The sequence below is a fragment of the Nuphar pumila genome, unplaced genomic scaffold (assembly GCF_984573655.1).
Source record: "Nuphar pumila unplaced genomic scaffold, dmNupPumi1.hap1.1 HAP1_SCAFFOLD_733, whole genome shotgun sequence".
NCBI lineage: Eukaryota > Viridiplantae > Streptophyta > Magnoliopsida > Nymphaeales > Nymphaeaceae > Nuphar > Nuphar pumila.
The window spans coordinates 1-22414 of record NW_028323469.1 but is presented as its reverse complement, the minus strand read 5'-3'; the positions used below and the strand labels follow the sequence as shown (position 1 = coordinate 22414).

The following is a 22414-nucleotide window of genomic DNA, read 5'->3' as shown; positions in this document are numbered from 1 at the left end:
TGCTCCGCTGTCATCAGGACACGCAAAAGCCAGAAGAACAAGCAGATTGGCAAAGCCGACCATTGATGATGATGTATCTTCTTACAACACTGCCGCATCCACATGGAGATTAGCAACCCAGGAATCAGTGCTATCATTAACCATACGGTTGAGAACGCAACAAGGTTTCTGAACGTTTCTTAATTCTGAGGCGCTCTTGGAATCGCTGACGTCCATGTGCAATGCACATAGCGCGATATGCATCGAAAGCTACAAATGCTCAGCAGTTGCACACTGAATAGATGAATAGAACAGCATGGAACATTCAGGCAGCGTGCCGATTGGATGGATGTGGATACAGCAGCGATAAAAGCAGATATCTCTTAATACATAACGCTTAATATAAGATTTGCTTAATAGCACTGCACCGAGATACATCTTCATCAGTGTGGCTTTCCTTTCCGAGAGCAATACACAATTATTACCATGAACTGTGCCAGATATTCAACGATCTGATCTTGGGTCAGCGGGGTGCCTAGAGAGTTGAAAGGAAACCCATGATGATCACAAACACAGCACGCACCAGATACCTCGGACAGAGTGCGGGCGATAAGTACGGGTGACTCGAGCTCGTCATTCAGCCCGATACGTCTCTTCATGGTGCCAGAGAGGGTCCCACCAAGAAAGCCGTTGATGTAATCCTTGTCATGCGCCAGGAGCAGCATTTCTTTCGAGGGCAGGCATGGTGGGATCAGCAACTGCACAACGCCTCGCATTGCTTGCCGCAATTGACATCCTAGTCCGGACTGCATGAAGGCAGCTCATAATGAGATAGCGTGTGGCGTTGCCCAGTACCGTAACAACACCAACAAACGGGTGGTCACGGTCATGCTTGTGGACTCGCCGCCAGATTTACATAAAACACATATTTGTTGAATGTTCAGGCATTTGTATTGGAAAAGTACCCAAAATGATGTCACGCTCCCAGAAAGTTCGCCCGTTTGTTGGTACTGAAACGGTAGTTCTGGGAGTTAACCATGTGGATGCGATTGTAAAGAGATACATCATCACATAGATAATGGCAAATGATAGACCACAAGAAACAACGACAGCACATGCGAAGCGATACAGCTCATTGAACGTCAGCGGAAGAGATACATCATCATCATTATTGAACTCTCTTGGATCCAAGGAGGAGCGATGCTGAACAGTGCTTCGCCAGACCGCATGATCGGGTCCAGATGCCCACCAATGCATGAAATTTGGGGACAGTAACGGGAGTCGGATCCCATTCCGGCGAGGCACTGTTGCTGACAGCCAAATGTACTGGGGAGGGCTGTATAAAAGCGTACGTTGACTGCTCATCTCTCGGATAAACACCTAACACGATAAGATGGATGAAAGCAGTATTTTGTTTACTAGGTATTTCCTTCTGTACAGGCTTCGTGCTGAGGTTGTAGTTGTTGTCATTGGCCCGGAGGGCGTGCTTGGTGCCTAGAATTGAGATCTAGGCATCAACCTTGCCCAGGAACTCCACTGCATGGCTCGTGCTCAAATACGCTGCCAAAGTTTATGAAATTGTACATACGCTTTGACAAGGTTGACGAGCCTGAACAGAGTTGCAGGGCCAGCCCAGTGAGCAGACACAGAATTCATGGGCGCCTTTGCAAGCATGTACACATGCATGCGATTGTGGCCCTGTGTGAACATCAGTGATTGACAGGGATCACTGTCATTAGCAACCGCAGGATATGAGTGTCCAGAGTAGCTGGTACATGTTTTTGGAAAGCTTTGGATGTCAGGGTTCGCCTGCCTCCCAACTATCTACTAGCTGGAAACGTGGAACGTTGCCTGATGCATTCTAAGCCACAAACGGGGTTCCTTGACAGGATTGATGAATGTTGTCAGATGCATCGTAAGCCACGAACAAGTTCCTTGTCAGGATTGATTAGACTGCTTACCAGGTTGCTGCTATGTGTGGATATGACGTGGTTAAGAATCACCGTTGGTTTGCCTTTGTGCATGGCTCAATGTGTCATACCGCTGATTCGCTTGATGCTAGGGCTTCGAATGATGCCCTGGTGGTGAATGTTACAACACCAATAAACGAGCAAGAGAATGGGAATCACCTGGCCAGGAACGATAATACCATCGTCCAGGAGACACTGCCGAATTGTTGCGAAAACCTGCATAGGGAATCGGTGCCCTGGCCGGAGCTGAGGAGCGCTGTACAGACTGTGATACACAATTGGGACATCGTTGACTTGAAGACGAGGCAGCATGTGAGTGCTTAAGCCTTCGTACGGGGGGGGGGTCGCAGGAATGACGGACGCCGCTGCTAAGGGGGACATTGCTGCTTGTGTCAGGGTTGATAGCTTCATGCCTGCCAGAGCAGACCTTCTGCAAAAATATTGTGTGTGTGCAAACAACATCCCCCCAAACTATGACATATCAACCACTTGACAGTATGCACGTCCTATGTGCCTCGTTAGACAATCCTCGGATGTGTCCGGAATCCCCACCGCAGTCACAAGGAACACATGCCTTCAACATCGGGGCAAAGAACATCCGATGCGACGTGCGCTGGACACAGCTGAACTTTATAAAACCACATCAACAGGGAGACAACTACATGCCAGGTCTCTTGAATCGTCCAGCACATTGACAAGGCCCTTGTCAAGGTTGCATTCATTTCATTCAAATGCCTGGCTCAGCTATTTGACAGCTGGAATCTAGCCTGGATAGCGTCGCTATTAGCAGACAGCCTGGCATGCGCCCTGTGACACAGACTGTGTTAGGTATTCATATTGTGAACAATGCAATGCATCCTTCCCATTTACATGCCAGTTCGCGCAAGCTCCCCAAGTTTGTCCTCCCATTGTTTTTGTATCCCAAAGGCAGCCTGAGCATCTTCCGAGTGTTCGCAATATGAACATCCCCTTGCCTGTAGTGTTGACATTGCCTGATGATTCTTTGATCGAAGGAAAGCGATGAATTCCACAGCCTGTGCATTGCAGCGATTGCTGCTCACAGCAATGTCTCCCGACAACGAAGCACAAGAGGTACATCCTAAATCATTGATGCACGAAGCATTCCGATGGAAGCTGGATGCATTAATTCATGCCTAGAGCTCTTTGAAGATGATTGGAGAAGAAGAAACCAGAGCTTACTCAATGTTTTGGCATGCAGGCTGCCAGCATCGCGGCCAGCCACTTGCTGCTCTCTTCGCCCCGTCAAGACGGGACATCAACAGATGTTGCCACTTGTAGATATCTCGTGAGTTTATGGCAGCGAGAAGATGGTCGGTGCGCAGACACATGGTGGCTTCTCAGGGTGCTCGATGCATCCAAGAAACCAGTTAATGTCGTCGGTTCCGTGCAGGCCGGGCACGCCAGCTGCGCCTCAATCTCAAGTTTTACAACTGGTAAGATACTCTACTGTTGCGGAGAGGACGCATGCGACACAGAGAAGTTGTACAGGACAGCTTCAGGAAAATTGCCATGTTCTCGCAACTATCTCTGATATTTGTTCTGAGAATGCCACGTTTCTACTCTTCGTCCTGTCAGGGTGACATTTATGCTTTGGTGCAGAATGCTCAAGCTGTTGAGAAGGTGTCTCAACAGATTTTGACTGACAGTCACGACCAGTTCTTTGTCAAGGTGTGCTGAACACCTAGGTTATGATGATTATTCTTACTTTGCTTGAATTGACCAGCGCAAACATCACCTGGAATCTGTGTCCAAATCAAGATGCAGCATACATATGGACAAGGACGTCCCAACGAATATTCCCAGGTTGCACATGGACTTGCCAATCTTCATGAGATGCGATATCTCTAGACTCGGTTTTTGATGGACGCGTTCTCATCAGGGCACGTACACGTATATAGAATGGGCGTATGGAGATGAGAGTGTGACTATTCATGTGGTTGAGGTGGTCTTGTGAGAAACGGCCTGCTCCGGTGCTTCGCGAGACCCCGACGTTTTTGGGGTCCAGATGCCTCAAAATGCATGGATTTTCTAGATGTAATGGGGGTCGAAACCCATTCTGGCGAAGCACTGACCTCCGCCGCACGGGTGTGACATTTTCAGTAGTGAAAGCTGGACGTCTTTAGATACATATATATGATGATGATGCAACTGACAGCAACAATGCCGCCTTCAATTGGACGTTGGCAACTCCAAGTGCAACGTCCAATTGTTTGCTCCTTTGACCTACACCTGATAGAAGCATACTGGAACCAGGCTGGCCCTCTGTGACCTGACCTGAGAACCAGTGAGTGCTTCACCGTATGATTGTGGGTTCAGATGCCCAGAAATGCATGAATTTGTGGGACAGAAATGGGGTCGATGCCCATGCTGGCGAAGCAATGCTCAGAACGGAACCCGATGTCTCTACGAATGGGAGTCTGTGCAGTGGGCCAATGCGCTACGCGGCATAATCAAACCACACACCAGCCGCGGAGATTTGGAGGCTGCTGGGAGGCCGTGCACCTCCAAGGAGCCACCATCTCGAAGCTTCCACATTCCAAGAGTTCCTCAACCTGCCCCCCCTCAAGCAGCAGCGCCTGCCCCGGCTCGCCATGTGCCAGGCCCTTTCGAGGCGGCAGCAGCTCAAGGCGCGCCCCTTCACGCCCTTTTGTTCATGTGCATCCCCTTTCCCCTCGTGTAACTATGAGCGCACCTCTCAAAGTGGTCCGAGGTGTCGCCGTCCTGGTCAGTTTTTCGGTGTGTCACAGCTCAGTGCCAAGGCTTCTCCAGACCTTGTGGTTTGTGGGTCTAGATGCCTGAAATTGCATGAATATTTCAGGCAAAGATCTTGTAGCGGTCGAGGCCTTGAGTTGCAAAAAGAGACATTATCATCATCTTCTCATTATGGAGACAGGCGTCAATGACAAAGGTCATTCTCGAGCGGTGCAGGTCGGTGGTCAGCATCGTCCAAGAGCTACGAGCAAGGCCCTAGGCAGCCGACATCGGTGGTCGATCTGAGTCAGCATGACAGCGACCCCACCGATGAGGCGCCCGACAGCCCCGGCGCCCGCGCCGCAGCGCAGTTCAAATCCGCCCGACACATGCTGCAAGCGGAGCATGGGAAGAAGCGCAAGTTTGGAGGCAACTCCGGGCACTCAGCGCCGCTCCCCCCTGAGCAACACAACGGCCCAAACATGTTTGACAACCGCGCGGTGCGCCACTCGCTCCGCGACACTTGCTCCCGCTGTGGCAGGCTGCATTGCTTTGCCAGAATGGGGCTCGACCAATGGAACCCCCATTTGCGTCCCAGATAATCCTGCATTATCAGGGATACAGACCCACACACAAGCAAACTTCCTGGCGACGCACTGGCAGACGGCTGGTGACGATGTAACTTGGATTTGCCAGTGTCCATATGGTGGTGTCGTTTTCAGACTCTTCATAAATGACATCACATAGAGAGACGCAATCATCTTAGCCCAAAGCCGAACTGCATCAATCCTTTACACTCCCTATTGAGCTGGTGGCTGCTGTCTGACTGCCGCTTTGCTGGATGCTGCCTGTCACGTCCAAAGTCCTGCGCATGCAGCACCTGACACCGTTCATTCACCAGTAATATTAGACAACAAGCAACAAAGACAGCACATCCAGTTCAGACTCATGATCATCTTTGGAACCAAGCAGGTACCTCAAAATTCATCAGCAGAGTTGATTCAGAGATAGACGCAGGGGCTCCTATCAATGCAACCGCACCAGTACGTACAGCCATCTGAACCCCACTTGCTTTGATTCAGATAATTCAGTTGCCAGTGCTTCACCAGTTGTGTTTCGACCCCTTATTTGCCCCCAACATTCATGCATTTTCAGGCATTTGGACCCACAAAAGGTCTAGCGAAGCCCGGTCAATGACAGGTGTACCTGCTGTTTCTTGGTTTACAACTCTGTTCAACGTGTTCAATAAGAGCTCTGCGTAACCGAATTTGATATAGGTTGAAGTGCTTTGGGAGTCCCAAGGTGTGTGTTACTGCAGTTCACGTCCTCGATTCCTGGACTAGACTAGACTAGACTAGACTAGACTAGATGTGTCTACGTGTGCTGGTGAGCTCGTCTGATAATGATGCATATGTATCACTTGAATGTGCTGTCCTTGTTGCTTGTTGACTATTTCCTGCCTTTATCCATGTGATGCAATGATGCATCTGTTTGCAGCACTACCGCATCCATCGTCGAACACATTTGTTTAAATCGATTCTGAACATCAAGGCCTGTTGCTGGCGCTTATGCAGGCGTTCAATGGGACCACTCGAGCTCAGGGCCTGGCAAAGCGGCCGTCGGCGGCAGCTGGCATACGATCTGGATTCATCCCTCCTTACTTGAAGAAAGCTCTGGAAAAAGGAGACGGTGACAATTCTGGTGCTGGCGGCGGCCCGGGTTCGAAGAAGCATGCTGGAAAGGGCAATGCGCCTGAAGGTAAGCAACGCTGTGAGCTCGAGCCGTGAGCTTGAGCCGAAAACCCTTCTACCTCATGCATGTACAACATTGTAGCCGCTAGCAAAAAGTGACGACCCTAGCGACGCTAGGTCATCATTTTTGACAAACAATATGTGCGAAGCTCAACCACTGAAGTTGGGGCCCTGTTTCCATATGCCGCCTGTGCCCCAGGTTCGGCCTGGGCATGAGGCCGAAGCCCCATGGGTATGTTTCCGTCGTCGTGTCTTGCGGCGCCGGGGGCCTGCCGTGATCCCCGATTGATTGATTGATTTATTCATCTATGCGTCGTAGGCCAACCATTGTATAATGGAAAGAGGGCAATTGAGTCCTGTATGATTCGGATGATCACCGCGCTTTCGTCGTGCGTAGGAACCAGGACGAGTTCGAACTTGCACGAGTTCGACCTGGTACGTTTTGCTGTTCACGTACGAGTTGGACCTGGGCAAACTCGTCGTGACGGGGTATGACATCAGCTGACGAATGCAATTTTGGACCTTTTCTTGGTCCGTGGGCATACGAATGCACTGTTAATAACCCAACAACACTGCTGACAAGCCGATACCCTGCAAATATGTCCGTTATGCATAGTGACATTGCTTCTCCGAGCCATCCAGCTCACAAGCTCGTATTTCCTTCCGCCCGCAAGAGGTATATGCAGTTCAAACTCCTGTTCGGCAACAAAGCCACGCGGGTGCAAACTGCATTTGATGTCGCGAATGAAGACGTGTACCAGGAGTGTCTCAGTCGAAAGCGTACGGTGCGAACCTACCAATGAAACCGCTGCATATTGACATGGGCAGCAGCGCCATCTGGGACTCGCTCTGAGGCATCACCTAACCTACGACCAAAGACTCTCTCGCCATCATTTCGGTGCATTATCATGTTGAAACGTCCTGAATATCCCAAATCCGCGCGACCCCATGATGAGTAGGCCGATCAAATTTGTCATAGCCCATCTGAACAGTGACGATGATGAACTGGAATGAGTCTTTATAGCATTACCGCGTCCATAAAAGGAACATTGGCAACTCCAAGTGCCACAGATCTGACATGCACAACATGTGGTGCAGGTGAAGAAGAGTCACCCTACAGTGAAGCTGCAATGGCATTGCTGGCAGGCCCAGATGGCAAGATGCCAGACATGATTCTCAAGCTCGACGTCGCCTCGGTCAACACAATCGTCAACGATGTGCTCGAAGCGAGCTCAGCCGTGCAATGGGACGATATAGCAGGTACGAGACTCCCAAGTAGTCCATGGAGTCGTCAATGGCCAGGTGGATGCGGCAGTGTTGTAAAACGACACGTCACCATCGTCACCATCATGGGCATGTGAAGCCCATCGATGGTTCTACATGTCCGGGGCACAAGGGGGTAGAGACACAAAACGCAGCAACCACGTGCTGCGTTCTGTTTAACATCACTTGGAAAACACGACCCGGCTGAGGTGGCCATGCACGTGCTCTAGATTGTCGTTACATTTGACCCGAAGTTCCCGACCTCAGATCGAGTGATATATGCCCAAACACAATCTTTGCAAAGCATAACTCCACGCAGGTCATCTCCGATAGCTTGACCAGCCCAACTGATCAATCTGACACACATACTGAATTCCAACAGATGGATCATGCGTCACAACGACTTTGCAGGCGAGTTGGGCAAAGTCCATTTCTTTTGAGAAGAAGAAATGTTGCTTGAATACATCTGTATGAAGGGTTAATTTTGCTCTCACCTAATGTTCTGCCAGAATGGACCTATTGACTTTTTTTCCTGATAATCGGTGATGTAAAACATTACATCTTTGCATGATGATGTGTCTTTTTACAACACTATCAGATCCACATGGACATTAGCAACTCCAAGAACTACTTGGGAACCAGTGCTACCATCACATAGATTATGGCGGAAAGTAGTCACCAAGCAATCAAGTCATGACGTTCGAAACAATACAGCTCCTTGAACGCGAGCGAGACAATACACATCATCATAGTTCAGGCTTGTCCCAGGCACCTGGAATCGCTCTGATTGGCGACAGCGCTTCGGCAAAGATGGGGTTCAACACCCATTTCTGCCCCAGATAATCATGCACTTTCAGGGATACATACCCACAAAGTAAACCGCCTGGCGAAGCGGAACAAAATCGTCACCCGCTCCATGCACCTTGCAGGGCAGCAGCAAGCGAAGAGGCTCATTCAGGAGCTGGTGGTATGGCCGATGTTGAATCCAGCTCTGTTCACGGGCGCCAGAGCCCCGCCCAAGGGCCTGCTGCTCTTTGGGCCCCCGGGCACCGGGAAAACGCTCATTGGAAAGGCTATCGCCAGCAACATCCGGGCCACCTTCTTCTCCATCTCCGCCTCCAGCCTCACCAGCAAGTGGATCGGCGAAGGCGAGAAGCTCGTCCGTGCGCTCTTCAAGGTCGCCGAGGCCGCTCAGCCCAGCGTCATTTTCATCGATGAGGTGGATTCGATTCTCACGGCCCGCAAGAGCGACGGTGCGACGCGCTTCTCGCCAATTTCCTTGCACTCGTCGGTTCAGGTGTCGCAAAACGATACCATAGCGGTTGTTTCGCGGTTCTAGGCCCTGCTCTACATCCTGCCGACCCAATAAATCACGCAATCCTTGGCACCCATGATGGCAATCATGTGACATTTGCCGAAACAAGCCTTGTCAAGTACGCGTGCCTCAGGTGATGGTTATGGGTGCAGATGCACAACTGCAGAAACACAATGTGCAACAGGTCATCCGTTCAAGTGTGATCTGATACAGCGTTGCCAAGGGCCTGCGCCAGACCTTGTGATTTATGGGTCTAGATGCCTGAAAATGCATGAATTCTGGGGGCAAAGAAAGGCTCCGAAGCACAATTGGCGAAGCACTGGCGTTGCCTTGCAGGCGAGCACGAGTCCAGCCGGCGGATGAAGACTGAGCTGCTCGTCCAGATGGATGGCTGTGACCCCAACAGTGCGGATCGCAGGTTCGCCACCATAGCTTCTTATCGCTGTTTTAGTTTGATAATGCATCCAACTTTTGGCCTCCTAAATGTGAATTAAAATATGTATATCTTGGAGTTGCCAATGTCCATGTGGATGCGGTAGTGTTGAAAAAAGATACATCATCAGAGACACCTTGAAATGTTCCATAATTCAATTGGTATGGAAGTGACGGTAAATGAGACCAAGGGAGATCTGCTGGAAAGCAAGCCTTAGTTTGCCGGCGGTCTCATAGAATTCTGCAGCAGTTGGACGCTGCTACTCAGCTGTGTCGAATGTCAGATGATGATGAGCACTTGCCTATTTGAGTTGTACATTTCATCGGCACTTTGCATCCACGAGGACGTTGGCACCTCCTTGTCCGATTTGCAAGATTGTGGTGTCAGTTGTCTGCAACTGAGATGTGATCTATAGGCACTGTGCCACTGCGGTTCATCCTCCTTTGCATCCTCCTGGGACACAAGTGCATTGTGTAATGCAGGGTTCTCATCATTGGGGCGACCAATCGGCCGGAGGAATTGGACGAGGCTGCAAGGTACGCCAGCGTTGACGCGCATAACCTTTGCTTTCACCGCTGTAGGTTTTCTGCTACGAGAAGTTGGCAAAGGCTGCAAATTTACCCCGATGACCCAAGAAATCGTTGAGTATTTGGAACAGTTGATTGCATCAAACACACGGTATTCACTTGTGGAAAACAAAAATATGGCAGTAGCGGAGCTGCCTGTGGAGTTGTGGGTGTTTTGTGTGGACGCGATAACATGGTGTAGCAAGACACACCGCACCGTTCAAAACGGCGTTCTGTGATTCCCCGCTCTCCGCCATCATAGAAGCCCGGTCATCTATGAAACTGGCCACGCCATCACAGCACGACTCTGAAAGACGCTAACATTCCACGAGCAAGGCTTGTCTGGTCAGTTTCCCTTGGCCCATGTGTGAGTATATCATATCGTCCTCAAAGGCGCTAGTCTTGTGGAGTGATACGTAAAGTGCTGTAGCATCCTGGAATCAGATAATACATTAAAAGAATTGGTTTGATTGTTTGATTAAAAAAGCAGCAAAAAGCAGCTCAAGAACAGGCTGGAAACGGGATAGATTCTTGAATCAAGTTACACAATTCACTCCCGTTCCAAAGCAGACCACTGCCTGTGAGCTCGCATCCACATGGACATTGGCAACTCCAAGAACTACTTTAGAATCTTAATACTATAATTTATTCCCAAGTAATTCTTGGAGTTGCCAATGTCCATCTGGATGCGGTAGTATTGTAAAACGATACATCATCGCCATACTTGTGGACCAAGTCATGCTGCTTAACTTTGTCGTTTCACGCGGCAATCAATCTTTGGCATCCACATGGACATTGGCAACCTCATCCCTACATCACAAGGATGATGGCAGGAAGTAGTCACCTAGTAGTCAAGAAAGGATATGGAAAAGGGGCATGAGGTGGTCATGATGTGGAGAGTAAGGCCGCGTTCGATGCCCGCTGCATTGCTATCTCGAGTCAACACAATGCAGCTCATTGAATGTCAGTCACCTCATCCTGAAGTGTAGCAAGGTTTTTTTCACCGCTCGAGGTACCATGCAAACCTAAGAAATCACTGAATATCTGGCATAATTGATGGCATTATTCATGCAATATTTGCTGAAAACAATGCCTTGAAGTGTAGACTACTTTCTCACACGTGCAGGCGCCGCTTGCCCAAGCAGCTGTACGTGCCGCTGCCCTGTGCCGAGGCAAGGCAACAAATGATCGTGCGCCAGATAGGCCCGGGAGGCAACGTGCACTCGGCGCTATCTGACACAGACTTGGCGAAAGTGGTCGAGAAGACTGCAGGCTACTCCGGGTCTGATATGAAGAACCTTGTCCAAGAGGCTTGCCAAGGCCCCGTTCGCGAGGCCGTGATGCAGCACGGTGCCGCAGGTGGGATGCTTCTTGGAGCTGAATTACTGTGCAATAATAACGATAAGTGATCGCAATGGTAGTATCTTCTATCAGAGAATGTCATGGTGCCGCAGGTGGGATACTCCCTGGATGATGATGATGTTTCATTTTGAACGTGCTGTCTTCGTTGCGTGTTGACTACTATCTGCCATTATCTATGTGATGTAACGATGATGTATCTTTGTACAAACAAGCGCTCCTACCTGGCGCTACCACCTCGCGCTTCCGTCTGCTGTAACCATCACGTACCTGAATGTGCACTGTGTGCAGTTACAACTCTCAAGGAGAGTGACCTGCGGCCCGTTTTGCTGAAGGACTTCAGGCTAGCCTGCCAGGTTCAGAAGGCAAGTGTACAGCCCGAGGAAATCACTCGCTACATCTTGTACGATGAACTCCATGGGGCGCGCAACTCCACAGGCATGGCTGACGCTGACGACGATGACTGGTGACTGCGTCATGTGCCTGACAACGTCGACTGCTGATTCCCAAATGTTTTTGTTCTTGTATGCTCACTGTGTAATGTGCCAGACGACGACGACTTGTGACTGCACAATGTAACCACAGGCATCTCACCCCTTTCTTCGCGTGCTCTGATATCTCCTGGTTCCATCGTAGAACATTCAAGGGGTAAACACGTACCGTAACCATACCAACAAACGGGGCGGTGACGGTCACGCTTTTGTACTCGCCCAAGTTTACATAGAGAAAATAGGTTAACCTTTCACTTGTATTTATACAGAAAATAGCCCAAAATGATATCACGCTCGTTAAATGTCCGTCCGTTTGTTGGTATTGTTACGGTATAAGCTTTCCCGATTCAGGGGCTAAACCTATGCACGCAAGTGCAGGCATAATTGCCCAGCAACGCACTTTTCATGGAAATACTGAGAACTGCAGTCTTGCAGCGGCCTAACTATCCCAGACACCAATTGATGGGCAGTGCTCATTTGCTGCAAACTTCACTCTACGCCCCAGAAACTTACATGTATCTCATTTTCTTTATAGCTACTTGTGCTTACGTGGCGAGGCTTCGGCTCTCATGGCTGTCCCGCATTGAAGCTTGTGCACCAGTTCCTTGTGCTGCCGATTCAACCTCAAAGCCAAAGGGTCCTGTATGTACGGGTATACAGGCAGACCTGATACATAGATGGCAGATGTGGCACCACTGGGTCCCTGGAAATTGGTTTCAAAATCATTTCATGGTGCAAACTGGCAATGGCACGCGACCAATGCATGTCTATCACCAAGGTCGTCTTGCTACCATCAATCCTGGCAAATTTGCAGGCCAATAATCTCGGGAGAGAACTTGACGGCCACCACATCAATTCGGTGTTCCGTAAGCCTCTGTAATTGCGTCCTCCTGTGGGAGATGCTGCATCCCTCCATGTAAGCGCGAGATCAGCTCTGGCTTGTTAACTTTTTGAGGCCTTTCTTGTGGGCTGGCGTAGTTCTTTCCAACAAATCCCTGCTGAGATTTCTTTTCTGAAGGGAGACAACTATGATGTGCCGTCGCTGGTCTTGCGACCGCTTTGGTCGTCTTCCGCTTTCCTATCACGCTCATAAGCGTCAAACCATTCGTGCACAGCTCGGATGTCTTCATTCAAGTCCCTGTTGCCTTCAGGATCTGGGAGCTCCCGCGCATACTGAAGAATAGCCTGCCTGGCCTCAGAAAAGCGCTTCATGCGAAGTAGGAAGGTGCCCTCATCTCTCAGATTGCTCACCTCTTCCGGAAACGTTGCGCGCATGAAGCTGTTCACTACAAGCGCCATCTCATTGTCCTGCACAGAGCCGGACAATGCATTCAGTGTCCTTATGTTTGCTCGCGAACCATTTTATATTCGACATATGGACGGCGAGACATCATGCAGTTGTGGAAACCAAGAAATGCCGTTAACGGATACCCCTCATCCAATCAGATCGATCATCAACATTATTGCGGAGCATCTCCTAAATTGAGCAACTTAAGCAACACCAGACTCTCGAGGCCCCCAAGAACAATGGACTGTGCCAGAGTGATACACAGGCGAAGGAGAAATGTGCACTGCCCGCAATCCAACAGATCATCAATACAGCGGTTATGTGTTGGGCTGTACAAAAGCGTAGATGGCTGCCCATTTGCTGGATCAGCACGTACACAATTAGATAACGAAAATCAACATTTCCGGTACCAGATATACGCTCTTGTATAGGCTTAGTAATGTGTACATACAAGAGCTCACGAGAGAAGCTTGCCCCAGGCACACGCATTGCAAACAAAAATGGATCACGCACACATGCACGAAAGGGGGCAGTCTTTTACCAGACCCTCTGATTTTTCTGGCCCAGGTAGCCAACAGTACACGATGTGTTTGGGACAAAACGAGCACTGAAAGAGGGGGGTAAGTCCGCACGTTGGAGAGCGCAGACACGTGCTTGAGGTTGGCACACATCCGGTACAGCATGACGCGGGGGGGCAGGGGCTCTGCATCTCGGACGAAAGCCGGATCCAATCGCACTGGCACTCCGGTGAGCCGTGAGAGCATCTGGGCGGCGTCTTCGAGGAAGCACACTTCTCCCCCATGGAACGCGTCGACAAGAATCTCCATGTCGCGATCCACCGGGCGGAGCATGAAGTGGCTCGGAATGTTCACGCCTGTCATCGGTAACCCCACGCGCCTCGCGACCTCCATGTAGATGAGGGCCAGCGTTATTGGAATGCCTGCAGCAGGCCACCGCTTTTGCTTCCCCGCGCTAGGTACGCTGCTGACCCGAGAATTCGATAAATATTAGCATTGATTGTGCAACATTCGTTAAAAGACGGCTTGCAGCAGAGGCGAGCGCAGACTGCCAAGATGAATGATGCCCATGTGCTTTCAGTTCACTTTCATTAACGAGCTTTACTGTTTCAAACGTGAATATTTGGTTGCTTACTTGGCTGTTTACGTGAATACTTGGGGCTGAGCTGACTATTTCTTCTTTATCTGATGTGATGTTATGATGGTGGTGGTTCTATACTCCTTGCTATTATGTATGTGTTGTGATGATGAGCTGCCAAGGCTCTTGTTTTCGGCGAATAATGCATGAATAATGCCATCCAGTATGCCAGATATTCATTGATTTGTTAGGTCTGCATGACACCTCGAGCGGTGAAAACACAAGCCATGATGATGCAGCACAGTGCTGCATGACAGGTAGTAGATAATGAGTCAGCTATCCTGCCATGCCTCCGATGTCGAAACGAGAAGGCCGTACCTAGAGGGCTTCGGCCCCATGCCACCGGGCAACCTGGGAACAGTCAGCAAGTGCCGCTCAGGCATACTCCCAGAACAAGCATCATGACATTTTCGCTTCCACATGGGCATTGGCAATATCCAAGCGCCATCAAGTGCATCATGCATACATGGCATATATGATGCTTGATGCGCATTCTTACCACAGCCTTGATGACACGCCTGCGTCCCAATTGCCACATTTGCGCATGACAATGATGATGTATTGGTTGCTTGTTGTCTAGTGCTTGCCTTTATCTATGTAATGTAATGATGATGTACCATTTCAATGTGCTGTATCACTTCGAAATGTGCTGTCTTCGTCGATTGATGATTTGTGGATCTTTTCAAGGCAAGTCATTTCTTGCGGTATGGAAAGGGTGTCATGTCATTGGTGTTGTGCACTTCTGCATGCGAGGCGAATGTTCCTTGCTCGGTTCGCACGCTCCGCAAATAGCAAAATTGAATGACGAGTTCAGTGGCTGGCACACACCTGTCTTGTTTTCAAGGACCTTGTTTACGCATGAGTTGTCGGGATTGTAATAATCGTCCTCGTTTCCTTTCCAGCCCCAGGTTTGGTACATGCATCTGCTGATCGTCGAAAGCACACGCATGGGATACCTTCCCTCCGTCCCCAGCTCCCGCTCTACCGCCTCCGCCAGGACGTCGAGGTCCCTGCGTAATGTGACCATGGTTCGTGAAACACGGAATCGTGTACGACTTCAAGAGTCCGGCAACCGTCGGTCGGATATGCAGGAAGAGAGAACGGGGCTTGCGCGAAGTCGAGAGAATGTCTGAAGACGAAAACGTCACCTGACGACATCTTCCAACTCCAAAAGCGGGTACTCCAGCTTCGCAATCAGCACAGCCCCTTCGATGATATCAACGTGTTCCCGTAGCATGAGCCGTCTGTAAGCCTCCAGAGCTTTCTGCCGACCGACAGCAAGAGCGAGTTTTTCCTCCATCGTATGCTGCGGTGAAGTGGGCTCGCGTGAATGAATGCGCACTGGAGGAAATTTTCTGGAAAATCTGGAAATTTGACTACATGAGAAGAGGTGCCGCTTGCCAGCACTGGCACACCCCATCTGATGATGTCGACATGTACGGAAAGCTTGCGCAGCTTGCGCCCGCTGTGACCCACTTACCAGATTATGTATACAATTGCACTTGACCTTATGACGCATTGCAGAGGCTATGCGACGACCATGCTGTCGGCAGCCTGCGTTTTGCATAAGGTTGCATGTGGATGTAAGGAAATTGTAACCGCAGAGTCGCGAGTTACGTCGCGTCAGCGCAAATCTTGAGTGAAACCTGCAAATAGATTCTAATCTGAAAAAAAATAAAATCTGAAGGTTCTGGAGCGTGCGCGATGATGCACTCCAGCTATCGACACACCAACGCATCCGATTGATAGATAGGCAAATTCCGCGGTGCACATTTCGCGCCCATCTACGAGATACAGCACTGTACTACAGCTCAGTGGGTGACCACATCTATTTGCTTGTATCCAAGCATTGCTGAAGACGAGGGTTTTCTCCATCGGGCTCAATCAAACAGATAGTGAGAATGAGTCCTGTTCCTTTCACTAGGGTTACCACGCCCACACGATTTGCTGCCAATGCTGCCAAGCGTGTAGTAACCGTTAAGGCGTCTGAACCGCCACAAAGTTCACGAAGGTAATCCGTCACCCGCCTTGTATAATGCTTTTAGCAAGATCGTATTTGTGTGCGAACGTCTGGGCATACCACAACCCTGGACGGGTCCAAGCGATTGTCCATCTCTCAAAGGACGTGGATTCGATCGTGATCCAGAACTGCTCTTTAATCCGCCTGTCAACCTGAATTCTTCTGAGTCATGTGGATGTTGCTGCGCTGCCTGACTTTGCTTCTTAGGCCATCACACAACCTTGCCCCTGCGTTCTTCTCATTTCTACCAACATAGCCAGGTAACAGGTTCAGAATGCGGAAAAATCGTGCTGCCAATTTCTCTCTTGTCACCCAGCTCGTGACATGAGCGCATCTCTTTGGCGATATGTTTGAGTAGGCCAAACTGAAGTTGCTGATTTCGCAGGGATTTCGTTCTGAACAGCGTCAATGCAGCCGTCATTGGTGCATTGTTCAACATCGGAGCAGCTCCCAGGCCTTCAGGCCTCGGCGTGCAGGATTATGGAGGCGGTGTGAAGACGCTGGGACTGTGCCCTCCCACCCCAAACTGCGTGTCCACAGGTGCTACCTCCCAGCGAATCCATCGACAAAACTTCAGATTCTCAGTTGAACGTTCGAGCATAAGGGCTTTATTGTGTGAGGGCTTTCCAAGCAGACACGCGCAGTGAAGTAAAATAGCAACAGATGGGGTATCAGGTTTGTTTGACTTGTCCAGTGATCTGCATGAACACTTTGAATTGTTTGCTGCGCCTTGAGATGTATGAGCTAAAACAGGCTGAAACACTCTCTGTTTGCGACGACTGCCCGGTCTCAGTTTAACATTCACAACCCTATGCAGCTGAGGAGGCCAACGATATGGCACACTACGTTCCTGCTTGGAACTATGCCCCACAAGATGGCCGGGGCCGGAAAGGTGCAGTGCCACAGGAGCAGGCCATGAAGGAGTTGGTGGATGTGGTCAAAAGTCTCACACCCGACAACTTCTCAGTTCAGATCGTCAAGCAAGAGAAGGACTACCTCTACGTGGAGTACACCTCCCCGACGTTTGGATTCATTGACGATGTCGAGTTCTGGTTTCCACCGAATCGGTACGCTTCAGCTATCACTCATATACCGTAGTCCAGACAACAATTGACCAGTTGCCCTGTGTTGTGTTGCGTGAAGTTCTCTATCTAAAGTTGTTTGGACCTGGAAATCAGATAGAGTACATTGTGAAAATTCATATAGAGTACACCTGTGGGTGCCCCCCGAGCCGCGTTGCCTAATGTCTTCTGATCAATTGTTGTCTAGACTACATTCCCAAGTAGTTCTTGGAGTTGCCAACGTCCATGTGGATGCGATAGTGTTGTAAATGATACAGCATCATCGCTATCTCATCGGAGATACGTTGAATTGCGGGTTTTAGAGCTGAACGCCAGGCTCTTGAAGTCTTGGAATGGGGTCGGCGTTTCATGCATGCTGGGCAATTGCCATCGTACTTGCTGGAATACCATTTTCTGTTATGCGTTGAGGTTTGTGATCGTGAGAAATGCGAAGTACAGGGGTGAATGTTTACGTCGATCCCAGCAACGTCCCATGTTATTCAAACTTATCTACTGAAAAACACTCTGCATCATCCCTAGTTGCAATGATGTTTCCTTTCCCACTGGGTGATAGCACCGTCCATTCGACCTGTGCGTTTTTTGTCGAGTGCTGCACTCTCCCAGTTTCAGCTTGGAGGTGTGTTCAGTCGGGGAAGGCGTGTCCAGAATGGGTTCCGACCCTCATTTTCGTCTAGAACATTCATGCGTTTTGGGAATTTGGAACCCAAAAATGACCGGGGCTGGTGAAGCATTGAGGCGTGGGGCGCCTGTCCCGAGCACCCTCTCGTCCGAGCGATTCTAGCGGGTAAAGTGCCTCTTTGATGCACCTTCGTAGCACCCCCTGACCTACTGCGTGTCACAAAGTGCTTAAAGGTGCACTCGAATATACCTCTCAATTGTACATCATTACATCACATAGATAGTGGCAGGAAATAGTCAACAAGCAACAAAGACAGTACATTCGTATTGATACAGCTCATTGAACGTCAGCGCATTGAACTTCAAATATACATCATCATAGCAACATCAGTGATGTTACATCACTACATCACATAGACATTGGCAGGCAATAGACAACAAAAAACAACGACAACACATTCGAAGTGATGCAGCTCATAGCAACATCATCATTACATCGCACAGAGAAAGAGCAACAGCTACGGCTTAGGCCGAAAACAATCACATCAACACATTCAAAACAATACAGCTCATTGAACGTCGGCGGTCGGGACAGGCAAGCCTGTCATGAACGCGCGGCCGCTCGCACGAGCCAGAACAGCTCATAGCAACATCATCATCATCATCATAGCAACATCCTGAGCAAAAGCTTTTGCTGTGCAGCGACAACATTTGCGAGTACCGCTCTGCCTCTCGCATCGGAGAGAGCGATGGCGATGTTAACCGCAAGCGCATCAAGGCCATTCGTCAAGCCCTGGAGAAGAAGGGCTGGGAGTCTGTGGGATTTTGAGTCACAGGCTTTGTTTTGGTGACGGTTGTGGTGATGTGCCAGAAGCATGCTAGCCAGGCTGGAGTTGCAAGTGCTAGCTGAAGGAGCTTCCAACTCTTGCAGCTTTTCTCTAGCTAGGTAGCTGTGTTGCAGCTGTTGTAGCTAGGTTCATTCTTGCCATCAACGTTGTTGCACGAGAGACTTGCATGGTTGTGAGCGGACTTCCACTTTTCTGTATGGTGTGGCGACAATGCGCTTTGAAACGCTTCTGAGTGTTGACACAGACCAGTGAGTCCTGGTGTGGTGCCCGTGGTATGGTGACTGTGAAAACGAATGTCATTTCATCTTCTCATGCGCAATGTTACACCTCACATCGTATCATAGGAATATATTACAAGCGACAGGGCCGGCAAATAGGAGACGAACAAAAGAAAAGAAAAAAGAAGACAAAGCACACAGCGACACAAACAAACAACGAAGCAAGTCAGACCTCAACCGGGCCCTCTGCCGTCTCATCACATGCTGGCTGGAAGTTGTGTCCAACACGCACAGCAATGCGCGAGAGAGAGTTATAGTACATGCGCGCATTGCCCTGGCAAAGAGTCAGCTGAGCTCCCGACGCACGGTCCGGACAAAAGCGGCTTTAGACACCCGACCCGCCGCCGCTACCAAATCGCCAATCATAGGAATTGGTTGGTCCTGGTCGTTTCACCTAGTCATTTGATTGTAAGTACTGTTTACCCGGGTACTTTTTTCCTTTTTCTTTTCTTTTGTTCGTCTTTCGGTAGCCTTTCCTAGATTTGCCGGCCCTGTCGCTTGTAACACTGTTTACCCGGGTACTTTGGGCTCAAGAGCTAGCACGTGGAACCCGGCGTCTCACGCAACACGGTGATGCCGGTTGGCTTTTCGCCAAAACACCCGATTGGCCGTGAACTTAGCGGCCGGTGCATGGGTGCCGCGTTACAAGCTCGAGGGTCAATAAGCAGGTGCTGCGTCCGCAGAATCAGGCTCCATGGCAAGCTCTCTGAGCAAGGAAAACACCTGAAACGCGCAGTACAGGAGAAATGACACGATGCAACTGAACACAACCGATTCCAATTGAAACGCGGGACGCAAGTCAATCATCTCGAAGCCGTTACGCTTGAGGAACTTGACAAGGCGTCGCACAGCGGGGTGGCGATGCCGCAGCGTCTCGTCGTCCGTGAACCCAAACTTCCGACTCAGGTACGTCGACACCGACGCAAGCAACGGCACCAACAGCCGCCACTCATTCGCAGCCACAGGCCGATAGAGCCATTCGCCCTTGTAAGCGACGTGGCCTGGGACAGTCTTGCCCGGGCCGCCCCAAGAGAGCATTCGGCAGGAGAGCTGGCAGTGCGTTGCGATGGCTTGCCGTCCAGACGTTCCCGTGGAAAAGCGCTCCACGTCGAGGAAGGAGAGAGCTTGTCGGAGCTGGTCCAGCTTCTCGGCCGCCACCTGACCATGCAAGGCATCGAGAATGTCGGCAGCTCGGCCAGGCGCACCGCACCGAAGCCCGCTGCTGACGCCCCTGCAAACACCGCAGCGTCGGCTGATAAGCGCTACCTACAGTATCGTCTAGACAACACTCGATCAGAAGCGTTACGCAATGCGGCTCCGAGGATGTATCTTTTTACAACACTACCGCATCCACATGGACATTGGCAACTCCAAGAACTACTTGGGAATCAGAACCGATAGGTGCTGTTATCCAAGAATTCTGATACCCAGTTTCCGGATAAAACAATGACAGAACAAAAGGACGGGACGCAATGAAGGAAGCTGATCATTGTTGTCCAGACTACGGTTTCCATTGTAAACAATCGAGCTGCTGGCAGTTGGGGATCCCTGAGGTTCATCAGGAAAGGCATCGCTGGACAACAAGTGTTTTTCACACATAGAACACTTGACCATTGGACTGCTTGCTCTACTGCATTGGTTGCGTCGGCTATGCCTTGCTCAAATGAGCTTAGAAATGAGCTGTCAATCCAGTGTTTCGCCAGGCACTGTAACATGCGGGTCGTGATGCCTGTAAAATGCACCATTGTTGGGCACAAATGGGGTTGAACGCCGTTTTGGCAAATGACTGTGTCGTTCCTGCTTATCGCACAGGGACTGCTTCAACGGCGCATGCCATCCACTCTGTACACATGGCAGACGAAACGTTCCCATAGGTTCGCATTTCATACGTCCATATGACGGACAAAACGTTCCCAAAGGTGAACATTGATCCCATCAAAGTAGGTCCTAAAGCTGAGCTCGAGGTAAGGCATTCGACATTCCCTGCGCGACCCTGCCGGCCAGTGCTTTGCCAGTTTTAGTTTCGACCCCCATAGTTGCCCCAAATATTCATGCAGATTCAGGCATCCAGACCCACAAATTACAAGGTCTGGCAAAACACTGCTTCCCGCGGTCCCTCTATATTCCGTTGCTAGCAAGAAACGTCACAGATCCGCACTTCTCAGACGCATGTATCTCACCACAACATCATCGCATTCACATGGACATTAAAAGTTCCAAGTCGAGAAGCAAGAGCAAGTCGTGGGAGTACGCCGCCCCATGCCTGATGGTTTGGGTACCTGGCTGTAGGACGCACCCGATGATTTCCTTGACAAAGAGCCGGAAGGAGGGGTCCGGCTCAGAGCTGACTGGCCCTGCGGTCCCAGAGGCGCCTTGCCGCGTTCCGCGAACTCCCGCCAACGCGCAGCGCTCCATAACAACGGCTTGCACCGCGAGGGGCCCCACAAGCGCTCGCATATCTAGACCTAGCTTGCTGCTCGAGGGCAGGGGTTTGCCGACCCTGGCACGCACCATCGCCACCTCCGCCTCTTGCAGGAGCTCCAGAAGCTGCGGTTCTGACTTGAATGACTGCAGCTCACTCGCACCGATCGGTGTGTGTTGTTTGCGTACTTGCGCACAAAGACGGCATGTGCGGCTGCTTGCCAGTTAACTGGCCCCATGCTTCAAACGTTGGACATGGTCGAGGCCTGTCAGCCTTACTTGCAATATATTCACATGCATTCTCCATGTAGGTCCTTCTATCGGCTGCTGAATATGCTGGGTTGATTTTCAGTGGAGCTTTCCAGGAGGGCCTGCTGGTTCCTATTGCTGACGTACCCAAAGGGGTCTTTGCACCGCTGCGAATGTGTGTTGGATTCTTTGTTGCGGCCTGCGCTATGGTGATTCTGCCTCTCTGTGTAACAAAAATTCAAAATTCAGTGTAGTGGCACCCGCATGAATTTACTTGCAATTGCACCTGCAGTGTTGCAGCAAGATAAGCATCTGCCCATAGTGGACCACACAAGGACTGGAAGGTGGTATATGCCACACGTGCTTGTAGGGGGTTGACCCAACTTTGGTATGCTATTCAAACATACCAGAGGGGGTTATCAAGAAAGTCAAAGGCTACTTGGGTAGCTCTTCTGCCATCCCAAGCAGGTCTATCTGTCTCAGGCGACTTTGATGATCAGTAGACCTTGTGAAATCCTACACCAGTCAGATTGGGCATCGCGTACAATGGCCACACGTGTGATGGCGATGTAGAATAGGCTTGGTGACCAGTCACAGAAGAAGCAATTCACGCATC

The 22414-nt window shown here is 50.3% G+C and overlaps 2 protein-coding genes across 2 annotated transcripts; both read left to right on the top strand.

Moving 5' to 3' along the window:
* Nucleotides 1–7542: 7542 nt before the first annotated feature.
* On the top strand, nt 7543–11818 carry LOC149809865 (ATPase family AAA domain-containing protein FIGL1-like). The gene is made up of 6 exons (XM_089994583.1): nt 7543–7672; nt 8605–8928; nt 9327–9408; nt 9906–9959; nt 11116–11348; nt 11640–11818. The coding sequence occupies exons 1-6, from the start codon at nt 7543–7545 to the stop codon at nt 11816–11818; spliced, it is 1002 nt and encodes a 333-aa protein (XP_089850709.1).
* Nucleotides 11819–16183: 4365 nt separating this feature from the next.
* LOC149809864 (uncharacterized) lies at nt 16184–18831 on the top strand. The gene is made up of 4 exons (XM_089994582.1): nt 16184–16293; nt 16688–16842; nt 17120–17369; nt 18705–18831. The coding sequence occupies exons 1-4, from the start codon at nt 16184–16186 to the stop codon at nt 18829–18831; spliced, it is 642 nt and encodes a 213-aa protein (XP_089850708.1).
* The last annotated feature ends 3583 nt before the right edge of the window (nt 18832–22414 follow it).

Bases quoted from the DNA above. Each gene is read 5' to 3' on its own strand.
- LOC149809865 (XM_089994583.1), top strand. From the start codon at position 7,543: ATGGCATTGCTGGCAGGCCCAGATGGCAAGATGCCAGACATGATTCTC. The intron at 9,409-9,905 runs GTTCGCCACCAT...TGTGTAATGCAG, and splicing joins CCCAACAGTGCGGATCGCAG to GGTTCTCATCATTGGGGCGA. The intron at 9,960-11,115 runs GTACGCCAGCGT...TCACACGTGCAG, and splicing joins GAATTGGACGAGGCTGCAAG to GCGCCGCTTGCCCAAGCAGC.
- LOC149809864 (XM_089994582.1), top strand. From the start codon at position 16,184: ATGAGTCCTGTTCCTTTCACTAGGGTTACCACGCCCACACGATTTGCT. The intron at 16,843-17,119 runs GTGCTACCTCCC...AACCCTATGCAG, and splicing joins CCCAAACTGCGTGTCCACAG to CTGAGGAGGCCAACGATATG. The intron at 17,370-18,704 runs GTACGCTTCAGC...TTTGCTGTGCAG, and splicing joins TTCTGGTTTCCACCGAATCG to CGACAACATTTGCGAGTACC.